The sequence below is a fragment of the Nycticebus coucang genome, chromosome 11, assembly GCF_027406575.1.
Source record: "Nycticebus coucang isolate mNycCou1 chromosome 11, mNycCou1.pri, whole genome shotgun sequence".
Classification (NCBI taxonomy): domain Eukaryota; kingdom Metazoa; phylum Chordata; class Mammalia; order Primates; family Lorisidae; genus Nycticebus; species Nycticebus coucang.
The window spans coordinates 83,836,369-83,849,899 of NC_069790.1; the positions used below are offsets into that span (position 1 = coordinate 83,836,369).

The 13,531-nt window shown below is 34.5% G+C and overlaps 1 protein-coding gene across 4 annotated transcripts in view; it reads right to left on the reverse strand.

Moving 5' to 3' along the window:
* Positions 1–13,531, reverse strand: part of DOCK4 (dedicator of cytokinesis 4) — a 471,167-nt gene that overhangs the window by 255,874 nt on the left and 201,762 nt on the right. For all 4 annotated transcript variants that reach the window (XM_053609306.1, XM_053609304.1, XM_053609303.1 and 1 more), the window contains exons 3-5: positions 11,397–11,437; positions 9,308–9,363; positions 5,305–5,401 (exon numbers count right to left, since the gene is read on the reverse strand). In XM_053609306.1, coding sequence (XP_053465281.1) covers positions 5,305–5,401; positions 9,308–9,363; positions 11,397–11,437 — 194 coding nt within the window. The remainder of the gene's footprint in view (positions 1–5,304; positions 5,402–9,307; positions 9,364–11,396; positions 11,438–13,531) is intronic.

A 13,531-nucleotide genomic window follows, 5' to 3' on the forward strand; every position in this document is an offset into this window, starting at 1 on the left:
AAAATAAGACGAATAGAATACTACCACACTTATCAATTATCTCAATAAATGTTAATGGCTTGAATTCCCCACTGAAGAGACATAGATTGGCTGACTGGATTAAAAAACACAAGCCATACATTTGCTGTCTGCAAGAAACACACCTGGCTTCAAAAGACAAATTAAAGCTCCGAGTCAAGGGTTGGAAGACAATTTTTCAGACAAATGGAATTCAGAAGAAAAGAGGAGTTGCAATCTTATTTTCAGATACATGTGGATTTAAAGCAACTAAAGTCAAAAAAGACAAAGATGGTCACTTTATATTGGTCAAGGGAAAACTACAACAAGAAGACATTTGAATTCTAAATATTTATGCACCCAATTTAAATGCTCCCAGATTCTTGAAGCAATATGATATCAGTCTAAGCAATATGATATCTGATAATACCATCATAACAGGGGACTTTAACACTCCTCTTACAGAGCTGGACAGATCCTCTAAACAGAAATTAAACAAAGATGTAAGAGATTTAAATGAGACCCTAGACCAACTATGCTTGATAGACGTATATAGAACACTCCACCCCAAAGATAAAGAATATACATTCTTCTCATCACCCCATGGAACATTCCCCAAAATTGATCATATCCTGGGACACAAAACAAATATCAACAGAATCAAAAGAATTGAAATTTTACCTTGTATCTTTTCAGACCATAAGGTACTAAAGGTGGAACTCAACTCTAACAAAAATGCTCAACCCCACCCAAAGGCATGGAAATTAAACAATCTTCTGTTGAATAACAGATGGGTGCAGGAAGAAATAAAACAGGAAATCATTAACTTCCTTGAGCATAACAACAATGAAGACACAAGCTACCAAAACCTGTGCGATACTGCAAAAGCAGTTTTGAGAGGAAAATTCATCGCTTTAGATGCCTACATTCGAAAAACAGAAAGAGAGCACATCAACAATCTCACAAGAGATCTTATGGAATTGAAAAAAAAAGAACAATCTAAGCCTAAACTCAGTAGAAGAAAAGAAATATCCAAAATCAAACCAGAGATCAATGAAATTGAAAACAAAAGAATCATTCAGAAAATTAATGAAACGAGGAGTTTGTTTTTTGAAAAAATAAATAAAATAGATAAGCCATTGGCCAGACTAACTAGAAATAGAAAAGTAAAATCTCTAGTAACCTCAATCAGAAATGATAAAGGGGAAATAACAACTGATCCCACAGAGATACAAGAGATCATCTCTGAATACTACCAGAAACTCTATGCCCAGAAATTTGACAATGTGAAGGAAACGGATCAATATTTGGAATCACACACTCTCCCTAGACTTAGCCAGGAAGAAATAGAGCTCCTGAACAGACCAATTTCAAGCACTGAGATCAAAGAAACAATAAAAAAGCTTCCAACTAAAAAATGCCCTGGTCCAGATGGCTTCACTCCAGAATTCTATCAAACCTTCAAGGAAGAGCTTATTTCTGTACTGCAGAAATTATTCCAAAAAACTGAGGAAGAAGGAATCTTCCCCAACACATTCTATGAAGCAAACATCACCCTGATACCAAAACCAGGAAAAGAATCAAACAAAAAGGAGAATTTCAGACCAATCTCACTCATGAATATAGATGGAAAAATTCTCAACAAAATCCTAGCCAATAGAGTACAGCTTATCATCAAAAAAAGTCATTCATCATGATCAAGTAGGCTTCATCCCAGGGATGCAAGGCTGGTTTAACATACGCAAGTCCATAAACGTTATCCACCATATTAACAGAGGCAAAAATAAAGATCACATGATCCTCTCAATAGATGCAGAAAAAGCATTTGATAAAATCCAGCATCCTTTTCTAATTAGAACACTGAAGAGTATAGGCATAGGTGACACATTTCTAAAACTGATTGAAGCTATCTATGACAAACCCACAGACAATATTTTACTGAATGGAGTAAAACTCAAAGCTTTTCCTCTTAGAACTGGAACCAGACAAGGTTGTCCTCTGTCACCTTTACTATTCAACATAGTGCTGGAAGTTCTAGCCAATACAACTAGGCAAGACAAGGAAATAAAGGGAATCCAAATGGGAGCAAAGGAGGTCAAACTCTCCCTCTTTGCTGATGACATGATCTTATACTTAGAGAACCCCAAAGACTCAACCACAAGACTCCTAGAAGTCATCAAAAAATACAGTAATGTTTCAGGATATAAAATCAATGTCCACAAGTCAGTAGCCTTTGTATATACCAATAACAGTCAAGATGAGAAGCTAATTAAGGACACAACTCCCTTCACCATAGTTTCAAAGAAAATGAAATACCTAGGAATATACCTAACGAAGGAGGTGAAGGACCTCTATAAAGGAAACTATGAAATCCTCAGAAAGGAAATAGCAGAGGATATTAACAAATGGAAGAACATACCATGCTCATGGATGGGAAGAATCAACATTGTTAAAATGTCTATACTTCCCAAAGCAATCTACCTATTCAATGCCATTCCTATCAAAGTACCTACATCGTACTTTCAAGATTTGAAAAAAATGATTCTGCGTTTTGTATGGAACTGGAAAAAACCCCATATAGCTAAGGCAGTTCTTAGTAACAAAAAATAAAGCTGGGGGCATCAGTATACCACATTTTAGTCTGTACTACAAAGCCATAGTGATCAAGACAGCATGGTACTGGCACAAAAACAGGGACATAGACACTTGGAATCGAATTGAACACCAAGAAATGAAACCAACATCTTACAACCACCTAATCTTTGATAAACCAAACAAGAACTTACCTTGGGGGAAAGACTCGCTATTCAATAAATGGTGTTGGGAGAACTGGATGTCTACGTGTAAAAGAATGAAACTGGACCCACACCTTTCCCCACTCACAAAAATTGATTCAAGATGGATAAAGGACTTAAATTTAAGGCATGAAACAATAAAAATCCTCAAAGAAAGCATAGGAAAAACACTGGAAGATATTGGCCTGGGGGAAGACTTCATGAAGAAGACTGCCATGGCAATTGCAACAACAACAAAAATAAACAAATGGGACTTCATTAAACTGAAAAGCTTCTGTACAGCTAAGGAGACAATAACCAAAGCAAAGAGACAACCTACACAATGGGAAAGGATATTTGCATATTTTCAATCAGACAAAAGCTTGATAACTAGGATCTATAGAGAACTCAAATTAATCCACATGAAAAAAGCCAACAATCCCTTATATCAATGGGCAAGAGACATGAATAGAACTTTCTCTAAAGATGACAGACGAATGGCTAACAAACATCTGAAAAAATGTTCAACATCTCTATATATTAGAGAAATGCAAATGAAAACAACCCTGAGATATCATCTAACCCCAGTGAGAATGGCCCACATCACAAAATCTCAAAACTGCAGATGCTGGCGTGGATGTGGAGAGAAGGGAACACTTTTACACTGCTGGTGGGACTGCAAACTAGTACAACCTTTCTGGAAGGAAGTATGGAGAAACCTCAAAGCACTCAAGCTAGACCTCCCATTTGATCCTGCAATCCCATTACTGAGCATCTACACAGAAGGAACAAAATCCTTTTATCATGAGGACACTTGTACTAGACTTTCATTGCAGCTCAATTTACAATCGCCAAAATGTGGAAACAGCCTAAATGCCCACCAACCCAGGAATGGATTAACAAGCTGTGGTATATGTATACCATGGAATACTATTCAGCCATTAAAAAAAATGGAGACTTTACATCCTTCGTATTAACCTGGATGGAAGTGGAAGACATTATTCTTAGTAAAGCATCACAAGAATGGAGAAGCATGAATCCTACGTACTCAATCTTGATATGAGGACAATTAATGACAATTTAGGTTATGGTGGGGGGGGTAGTAGAAAGAGGGATGGAGGGAGGGGGGTTGGGCCTTAGTGTGTGTCACACTTTATGGGGGCAAGACATGATTGCAAGAGGGACTTTACCTAACAATTGCAATCAGTGTAACTGGCTTATTGTACCCTCAATGAATCCCCAACAATAAAAAAAAAAAAAAAGAAAAAAAAATAAAGTGAAACAATACCTAGATTTTGTATTCTTTCTAATATAAATTACAAAAAAAATCTACAAAGCATCTGCATTTTCTTAGCACCTTCCAGGACAGAGCCCTTAAAGTCGATTACCTTGGTTTTATATTTACAAAACCTACTCTCTGGCAATTCATTTAAGATTGTCTTGTAGATTTTCATAGTGACTCCTAAAGCTTCAGAAGGTATAATCAGAGAAGTTCAACATCAAAGGGTTTTTACTAGTGACTTTGTAAGATTTTCCTGTCTCAATGAAATATCCTACTGCATTTTAGATGTAACAGACAATAAAAACTGTCATTGTGTGCCAATGTCCCCCACTAATTTGGATTTTCTCTTTGACAGGCTGTTTCAAATCCTTTTGTCAGGATAAGTATACCTTTGTATTTTGAACACATCCCTTCAAATGACTAAGCTGTTCCATAAATTTCTTTGAAAATGAAAGAAGAAATAGCATTTATCTTTCCCAACACTTCAGCACCCCCGGTTTGCACATGTATAGTGGGGTTCAGAGTAAGAGCATCAGATCCACATCAAAATCTGAGTTCTCACTTTCTCATTATTTTAGAGCACTCTCTGGGCCTCATTTTTCTCACGTGTAAGCTAGAGATGATCACAGTTCTTATTTCTGTGAGTGGTTGTAAGGAGAAAAGGAGATACCATATACCGAGTACGTCCCATGGGGTCTGCCATGTAACAAATGCTCAATAACATAATTAGTTCTAAGTAAATAAACATGTAGATACACAAAGTACCCCTAAAACATAGATTTCCCTTCTTCCCAAGAAACATTACTTTTCTCTAACACATTTAGAATATTGTTGTTGATTCTCGCTAAGAAGGCTATCATTTACAACTTGAATTATTTATAGGATTAGAATATGCTAAAATACTGCTGCCATGAACATTTTATTGAACATAAGGTTATCTCTCCTTGAAAATTAATAATATTCACAAAGTCCAACGCTAGGCCCATGTAAACCATCCTATTTGGTTAGATGCCAGAAAAATCATCTTTTACATTCTTGTTTCATTGAAAAATAACATCAAACCCGCACTCAGTGGACACAGAGATTACAAAAAGACTGTGTGTGATTAAGATCTTATCTCTGATTTCCCGAGGAGCCCCTGTGACCTATACTAGGTGCTTTAATATTAGTTGATGCTTACTCATGTTTAGCTATTTTTTAAAATTATTCTGTCCCAGAAAATAAAAAGCATGCCATTAAAAAGTTACTTACGACATAGAGTTGTTTCCACATGGTTCCCCAGTCTCTAAGTGTTGATGTCATTTCTGTGATAACGGAGTCTTCAGTGGGAATAACCATTTCAAATTGTCTGTGAAATTAAAAAAGAAAAACAGAGTATGTATGTAAACACCATAGACAACAATTTAATTTTAAATACCCTAAAAGATAAACTAGGGAAGAAAGACGCCTAGTTATTGTTGGTGCTGTGGACAGTAATTACAATCTGATTGCAAGCTTGTGTGAACTTTGCTAAGGGGACTACGACACAACAATGCCAAAAACAACCAGTCAGTTCATACAGATCAAGTCTGAGCAGCATGGTGAATAAGGAACAATAGCAGAAGATTTCTACTCCTGTGACAGTTTGAGCATTAGGGAGCAACTCACTTAACCTCTCTGAGTCCAAAAGCCTTCATCTGTAACGTGAGGTCACTGAGCTACATAAACTTTGAGGTACCTTTTGTCTTCTGAGGGCTAGGCCCATAGATTCAAAGGAAGCAAAAACCACTGTACAACCAGCAGGATACGATAGCTGTGAACATCCAAACTAACTCTGTTTTATAAATAGCTAGACCACTTACTTGATCTCTGTAACGTTTCATTTTTATTATTTATGAACAGGGCCATGAAAAATGATTAGTGCTATTAGTCACCCTACCATTCAGCACAGAACTTAAGGGCTTAAGACATCACAGATATTTGAATATCTATTCCAAAATGTTATTCCCTCTGTTTAAGATAATATAGTATTCCTATTTCTTTTCTAAAAGACAGAAACTGTATTTGGAAAATATTCACACCAATATGTAGAAGGGCATATGTTGTGGTCCTGAAGTTGAAAATATACATAAGGAGATGGGCAGAAAAAAGAATATTAAATTTATTCTCTGCATCCTACCTTTGGCATACAAAATCTTTATCTCTAGTTTGCTGTTTCAATTTTTTTCAGTTTTTGTGAAGGTTAAAGTAGTTAAGTGGCTATTACTACCAATGCTTCTCAAAAGAATGCTACTATCTTTGATAGGAAGTATATTGAAGCTATATTCTTTATTTCAGAATATTTTTCTCAAGGACAACATCTAATATGCATAAGTTAATAGCATATTAGACAAAGAACCAGGTTGTCTAAATGATCAAGAGAAAATTACTTCTTAGCATGAGGCTAATAACTGCTCGCATTTCCTTTTTGATATTATGTCCAAAGTGTATATAATTGTCTTTTGTAAAATCTTCTTGACAGAAACAGCATGGAAACTAAAATCTTGCCTTGATTCCTTCACTGATGGAACTTGTCTCCTCATTTCATAAATAAAATACCTGCCCTATGAATATTTTCCTTCTTTCTTGAGCCTAACCACAGCTGAAAATGTAAAATAGGGATTTAAAGCTAGAAATAAAAGTAAACAGTAATATGTGAACTGTGACAGACACAGAACCTTTTATTAAGTCTACACATGACATTTTCAAGTGGAAGAACATTTATTTTGCTTTTGAAACAGCTGCTGCAATTTAAGTGATGAACGTTTAGAGATGGAGATTATAAAATGATCCTGCACAAGGTCAAGGAGGGAACCTGAATTTTCAGGAAAACTTGACATTGTACTTAACATTTAAAAAGTTACATGACCTCAGTAGGAATTAAACGATACAGAAATGGCCTCACTGTTTATAAACTACAATTTAATGTAAGGACCCCTATCAGTCCTCCCTTGCTCTGATGACCCAGGAAAGAATATAAAGGCAATTCAGTCAGTTGGGCATTGATTTGGGGGCTGTCCAGCAAAAATGTAAATTTTTAAGCACATAATTGCCATTTTAGACAAGGCAAGTCTTTCCTATTAATTATACCAAAACCAAAATCTGTGTTTAAATAGTCTGTTCTAAGTATCTGCTCCTGAAATTATACTTTATGTGGCTATTCTGGGATATCCTTTTTAGCTGTCTTATCCTGGTGGGTCATAAAGCTGCAAATGTGCCTAAAATAAGACAGGTATCACCAAAATCCCAAAGGTTTCTCTCTGGGAAAGCAATCATCTAGCAATACATATCCTCAAATATTTGCAGGACAAAGTTTTTCTTCCAGTAACAGTCCTAGAACCTAGAGTCTCAATCAGTTCCAATAATTCTTTTTTAGAAAATAAAGTTGGGTCTACCATAGACTACTTCTGTTGTACAATGCATATCAAAGCTGGCATCAGGTGGAGAGCCCACAAGCAAGTCTTAACCGTGCACAACCAAATTTGGAGACACCTTTACCCACATTTAAACTTCCTTGGGGCTCATGGAAGGGGACCAGATATACATCAATTGCTAGGATTAAAAAGAAAAAGGAAGAGAAAAAAGAAAGTACTTATTTTAAAACTATGGTCTGGACTTTGACCATGTGGAGGGGTACTTGGCCTCATCTTGGCTAGTATAGCATTTTCTCTTTCCTCTTCCTTGGTCAGAACTTAATGATGGGGGCTGGGTAGCCTGTCAGCCTACAGAGTTGAGGTGGCTCAGGGTTGGACTTGGGGCTCAGCACACAGAAATGGTTGCCTGGGCTTGTCCAAGTGTATACTTTAAGACAGGGTAGAACATGGAGTTTCCACATTGCCAAGGCAAGATGACTAAGGTAGAGCAATCAGAACCAAAAAAAGCCCGTGGGTGAAGTGTTTTCTAAGGTATCTTGGGTTTACTAGAGGGGCGCTAAATGGCATCAATTCTAGCCTGATAGAAAGTTCCAAACAACTGTGGATAACTCTATTTTAATTTCTGGTGAATTGCAGCTGTTCGACATTTCTGGAGGACATATATTTCTTTAAATATTAGTAGTAGTAGTAATGATTAGTATTAGAATTATGTTTTAAATCTACTATTTTAAATAATCACTACTACAAGCTACTACTAATAATATTGCTTAAAGTAGCTGACATACGTACAGACATGACAGAGTAATGGCTTCCTAGATTCTTCAAGATTTAATCATAAAAAGAACACTCAAAGTATTTATACCATAGACTCAGCCACCTGCTCAGAACTTTAATGAAGTTCTTTCATTAAACTGAAATTTAATACCAGTCCATTATAGATAGTAGATATAGGAATCATCCATTTGAATAGCATCCTTGGAACTTTTTTGGCAAAACACAAGTATTAAGATCCCATTTACTATGTTTTAAGAATTCAAATTAAAAAAAGGGTTATTTATTGAATTTGCAAAAAAACATATTTTTAAGGCTGAATCTGTATCCTTCTGGCATAAAAATGAAAATCCATTAAATGACCTGAATAGTCCTTATGACACTGACAGCCCATGTTTGTGACCAAATCCAGGGCCCCCTTAAAATAAATGATCTGCTTATGATAACTATTTAAATAGGCAAGTTCTATTGTTATATCCTGCAATGTATTATTTGAATGATGTTGTCCTGACAGCTGCTTTAAACCCTTTTGGAAATAGGCTAAAAAAAAATTTAAAATATATAAGAAATGCTAGGTGATCAATGAGTTCAATTGAAGTAGCATATCAATGATACCCTCTGAAGTTGAATAATGGCTTTGTGAAGTGGTCATACAAGAATATAGTACTATGCTCATTTAGAGAAAGGCAGACTTCACCTCTTATAATCAGTGGTAAATCTAGGAAATTCTTGGGTTTTAAGACATTATGACTCCACATTTAATGGGCCTGACTGCATACTTCCCTATGTAGCAGAAAACAAACAAACAAACAAAAAACCCCAATTCCTGCTTAAAGTTAGGAAGATTCCATGATTTGTGGACAATGAGAGACCGCCAGTGACCTAGATGCTATGCTGGCCAGCACGCACAGACAGGGTTCTTTAATTTTCTCTACCAACTGCCTTAGCATAATGTACTTTTATCAAACAACACAGACAATGCACAATCTTCTACAGTTCATTTTTCAAGACAATTACCAAGCCTTTCAAATTCCAAAATAATCAATGGTTCTGTGAAAATCCTCCAACTATTAATAAAACTCACTTCTTACCCTTTGTTCTTTACACAGGCATTTTTCAAGTGAACATAGCTGGAAGGAAATATACCCTGGAAGAAAAAACAAGAAAGTTACAGTGCTAGCTGTCTGTTAAAGCGGGGCTGGTTTCCCGAGATATTTGTGAACGCACAACCATGACAATATCAAAGAAGGAAAAACAACTTCTCTACCACATTTTGTAGCTGAAATCCACTATGGCTTAGATTCATTTCCTTTCATTTTATACTATTAACCAGCTTTCAAATTAAGAGATTTTCTAAAAATCAATATAATAGAAAAGATTAAATCTGACAAAGAAAACAAAGTCCTTCTAAAACAGAAAATAAAAAGAAATTCAGGAATTCTACATAAAAACCATGTTATAATGAATTAGAGTTTTTAAAATACATATTTTATAGTTTTGAAAGGAAGTTGTTTTTTTTTTATTTTGTTTTGTGGACATTGTTTTTCTTCTCCCCCAAACACCCATGTTTCTACTTAAAAATATATACTAAAAAAAAAAAATCCCTGTCAATTTGGAGACACTATGCGTATTATGTGTTACAGAAGATATCTGATGATAGCACAACAGCAATTAATTACCATGTGGCCATTCTGATGAAAGAAGAAGTAAACAAAAGAAACCATGGTAGCTTGAAGCTTTTTATTGTACGGAAATGATAGAGCAAGGAAATTGTTCCTTTGTTCTAAATTGGAAATTGAAAGAAACAACAAAAATGAGCATCAATTTTACTGTCCATTAAATGACAACATCCTCTGAAGATTTCTGATGTATAATTAAATGACAAACTGAATTAAATATTTAAGAAAACAAATGTCATTTGAATACATATCACCATTGTGGATCCAAGTACACAATAAAATTTAATACGCAAATTCTGTACACTCGATAGTAGTAAATATGTATGTAGATTTCCAAAAAAAAATCACCTTTTTCCTTCAAAGTGTAAATTTAGCTCACTATGGTAGGATCAACAAATAGAGTAATTATAATTAACAAAGAAAAGTCAGACTAGAGGCTAGAAGTGACACGAATAATGGAAATCATAATATGTGTTTTTCCAAACATAGATGAAATGAGTAAATATTGAATGAAGCTGTATTTGCATATACTTTATAAATGTCTAAAAACAACTTTAAATGAGGGTTACCATATTTTAAAAAATTAAACCTGTATATTCTTTTGCCTCTAAGGCTTCTCCTTAGAATGACTTAAAACAAACGAAATGAAGTAATTAAATAGTTAAATGATCCAGAAAACACTATATTTAAGCAAAAAGGCAAAAGAGTTTAGATTTTTTTACACTGTATTTTGACACTGAGAAATGATATATTTCTTATCTACAATCTTAATAAAGCCAGAATTAAACTCCCATATGAGTATGACATAGAAGAAAATACTAGAGAATATGAGAAGCTAGGGGTAAAAGCTGGGGAGATTAGAATAAGATAGAAAAACACAGATATTAGTATAAATCAGTGTCAAAATCACAAACTACACAAGTAAAACATAAAACAAAAATCACATTACTCTCTGCTATGATTCCTAAGGTTTTACATAAACATATAAAGGATAATTAATCTTAACATATGTCTGATGTGTTAAAAAAAAAATGGATATTTTTATAATACAGTTTTGGCTTCAGCTCCCCAAACCAAAGCAACTCTTCACATGACACTAAAATAAACTTGTTTCCTCACTTAATACTTTAGAAATGATACTTCAGAAAACTTAAAGATTAACTACCTCTATTTAATATTTCTTTCAAAATATGTATTTCCCCTGTATGAATTTTAATTGAGCTCTCTGAGGAACTACCGCTTCAAAAAGATTTTGTTTATATATAATGAGCTTATTATGGTCTTCTCAGTATAATTTTCAAGAGCTAAATAGGATTATCATTTCAGTAGCATCTCTTTACTATAATCCAAGTTCAAAGGAATTTCCAAAATTATGAAAATCAGTATTACCATTTGGCATTTCAACTGAGTGCCAACTATAATTTCAATTATATAATGAAATAATTTAAATAACTATCTTTTAAAAAATTCTATAATTATGATTAGAAATAAGAATTTTTACCTTGATATTTGGGTTTTTTAAGGCAAATCCTCTGTACCAGCCTGTGGGGAAATACATATGGTCATATTTCAATAAACCATTGTAATATTTTAAGGATAACAAGTAAAAACAAATCAACCTGTTCTTTGCTGACAGAATTTTACCTGGCATGTAAACATTCATGTATAAATACGGTAGGTACTGGCATCAGCCTGGAGTCAGCACTAATTTAAGTATTTTATTAATAAAAACATTTTGAAAAATTTTTTGAAAAATTTATATAAAAATAGAAAACATGCATAATAGAAGTATAAGCTTTAGAATCAGAACATTGGATTTAAATTCGGCCTTTGCTATATGTTAAGTATTTAATCTTGGGCAAGTTACTACTTCCTCCCCATTTTATAAAAGGCCACACTGTGTCTCAGGAAAAGTGAAGAATGTGCACATGATTTAATACATTCCCAACTCTGCTTGCCTGACTACAAAGCCTAGACTCTACTACCAGATAATAGTGGCTGGCCAACAGTCATGGTAGTGAATCTGCACATCCTCAACCTACCATCTTGGGTTAAGACCTGTCACTTACCTAATGAAGAGTAAAGCCATTAGTCACCATCAGAACTAACCTGCACGTTTTCATCAGTGTGACATCTGATAAGAGCTCTCCATAATTTTTCTTCTATAGAATATCTTAGAATTCTCCTCACCCCCTACCACCAATTTTCGGCTTCAGTTCCTATGGTTTCAGTTGCCCATGGTCAACCAGGATACAAAAATATTAAATGGAAAATTCCAGAAATAAACAATTCATAAATTTTAAATTGCAAACCGTCTTGGGTGATGAGGTGAAATCTCACACTATCCCTATCCCTTTCCATGTGAGACGTGAAACATTCCTTTGTGCAACAGATCCATGCTGGCCACGGTACCTGCCTGTGAGTCATGTGGTCCCCCTCTCAGCTATTCTATATTGCAGTGATTGGGTTCAAGTTACCCTTATTTTACTTAAACATGGTCCTAAAGCGCAAGAGTAGTGATGCTGGCTACTTGGATAAGCTGAAAAGAAGCTATAAAATGCTTTCAGTGAAAAGATGAAAATAATCAACTTAATAAGGAAAGGGGAAAAACCATATGCTAAGGTTGCTATGATCTTGGTAAGAATGAATTTTCTACCCATGAAACTGTTGAAAGAATATGGCTATAATTATTCTATTTCATTATTAATAGTTATTTTTAATCTCCTATTGTGCTTAATTTACACATCACATTTTTTGACAGGTATGTATGCATAGGAAAACCATATAGTAGAACCTCCATAGTTGTACCTCCCTACATTGGCCTCCCTCTATAAATTGACAGAATTTTCATAGTCTGGACATGCACCACGTGTATGTATCAGTACAGCTGGCCTAGTTCCTTATGTTGACCACCGTTGCATGTTGACCAGCTTGCTATATACTCCCTTGAGCTCAGCTTATCGCAGGTCTACTATAGTGTTCACAGGGTTTGGTACCATCTACAGTTTAGGTACCCACTGGAGATTTTGGATTATATACTCTACTTAAGCTCCAAGCTACTCTGAATCAATTTTATAGCACCATCCTTAAAGGTGAGCATGTCTTTTTATAGTTTACTCCTTGAGCCACAGGCGCCACCCATCTTTTTATAGTTTAAAACAAATATTATTCATGTATGTGTGTACATATATAAACTTATGATTAACACATAGCCTGTTTAAAGGTATGTGTTAAAGGTATTATTTTCAGCTAATATTTTTTTCAACTGTACAAGCCATTTTGTTTACTGGTAAAAAATATTTTACTATATAATAAATGTTCTAACTGAATTTTTTTACTACTTGGAGTTTTAAAAGCAAATATTTGAGCTTTGTATTTATACATTTTTGTTCTTCATAGTGTATTTTCTTGAAAAGATATATTATAAAATATATCCCTAACAGTTTTAAAATCATTTTACTCTGAAGAGAATAAAATGAATTAAAAAATCAGAATCTCTATATCTCAGGGTTTATTAGATTCCATAAAGACAAATCCAAGAAATATAGGTATATCCATTTATCAATAATTATTCTAACAGAAACCAAAACTTTTTGAGAATTGCAAAAATGTCACTAATAAGTCTCTGTCTAATAT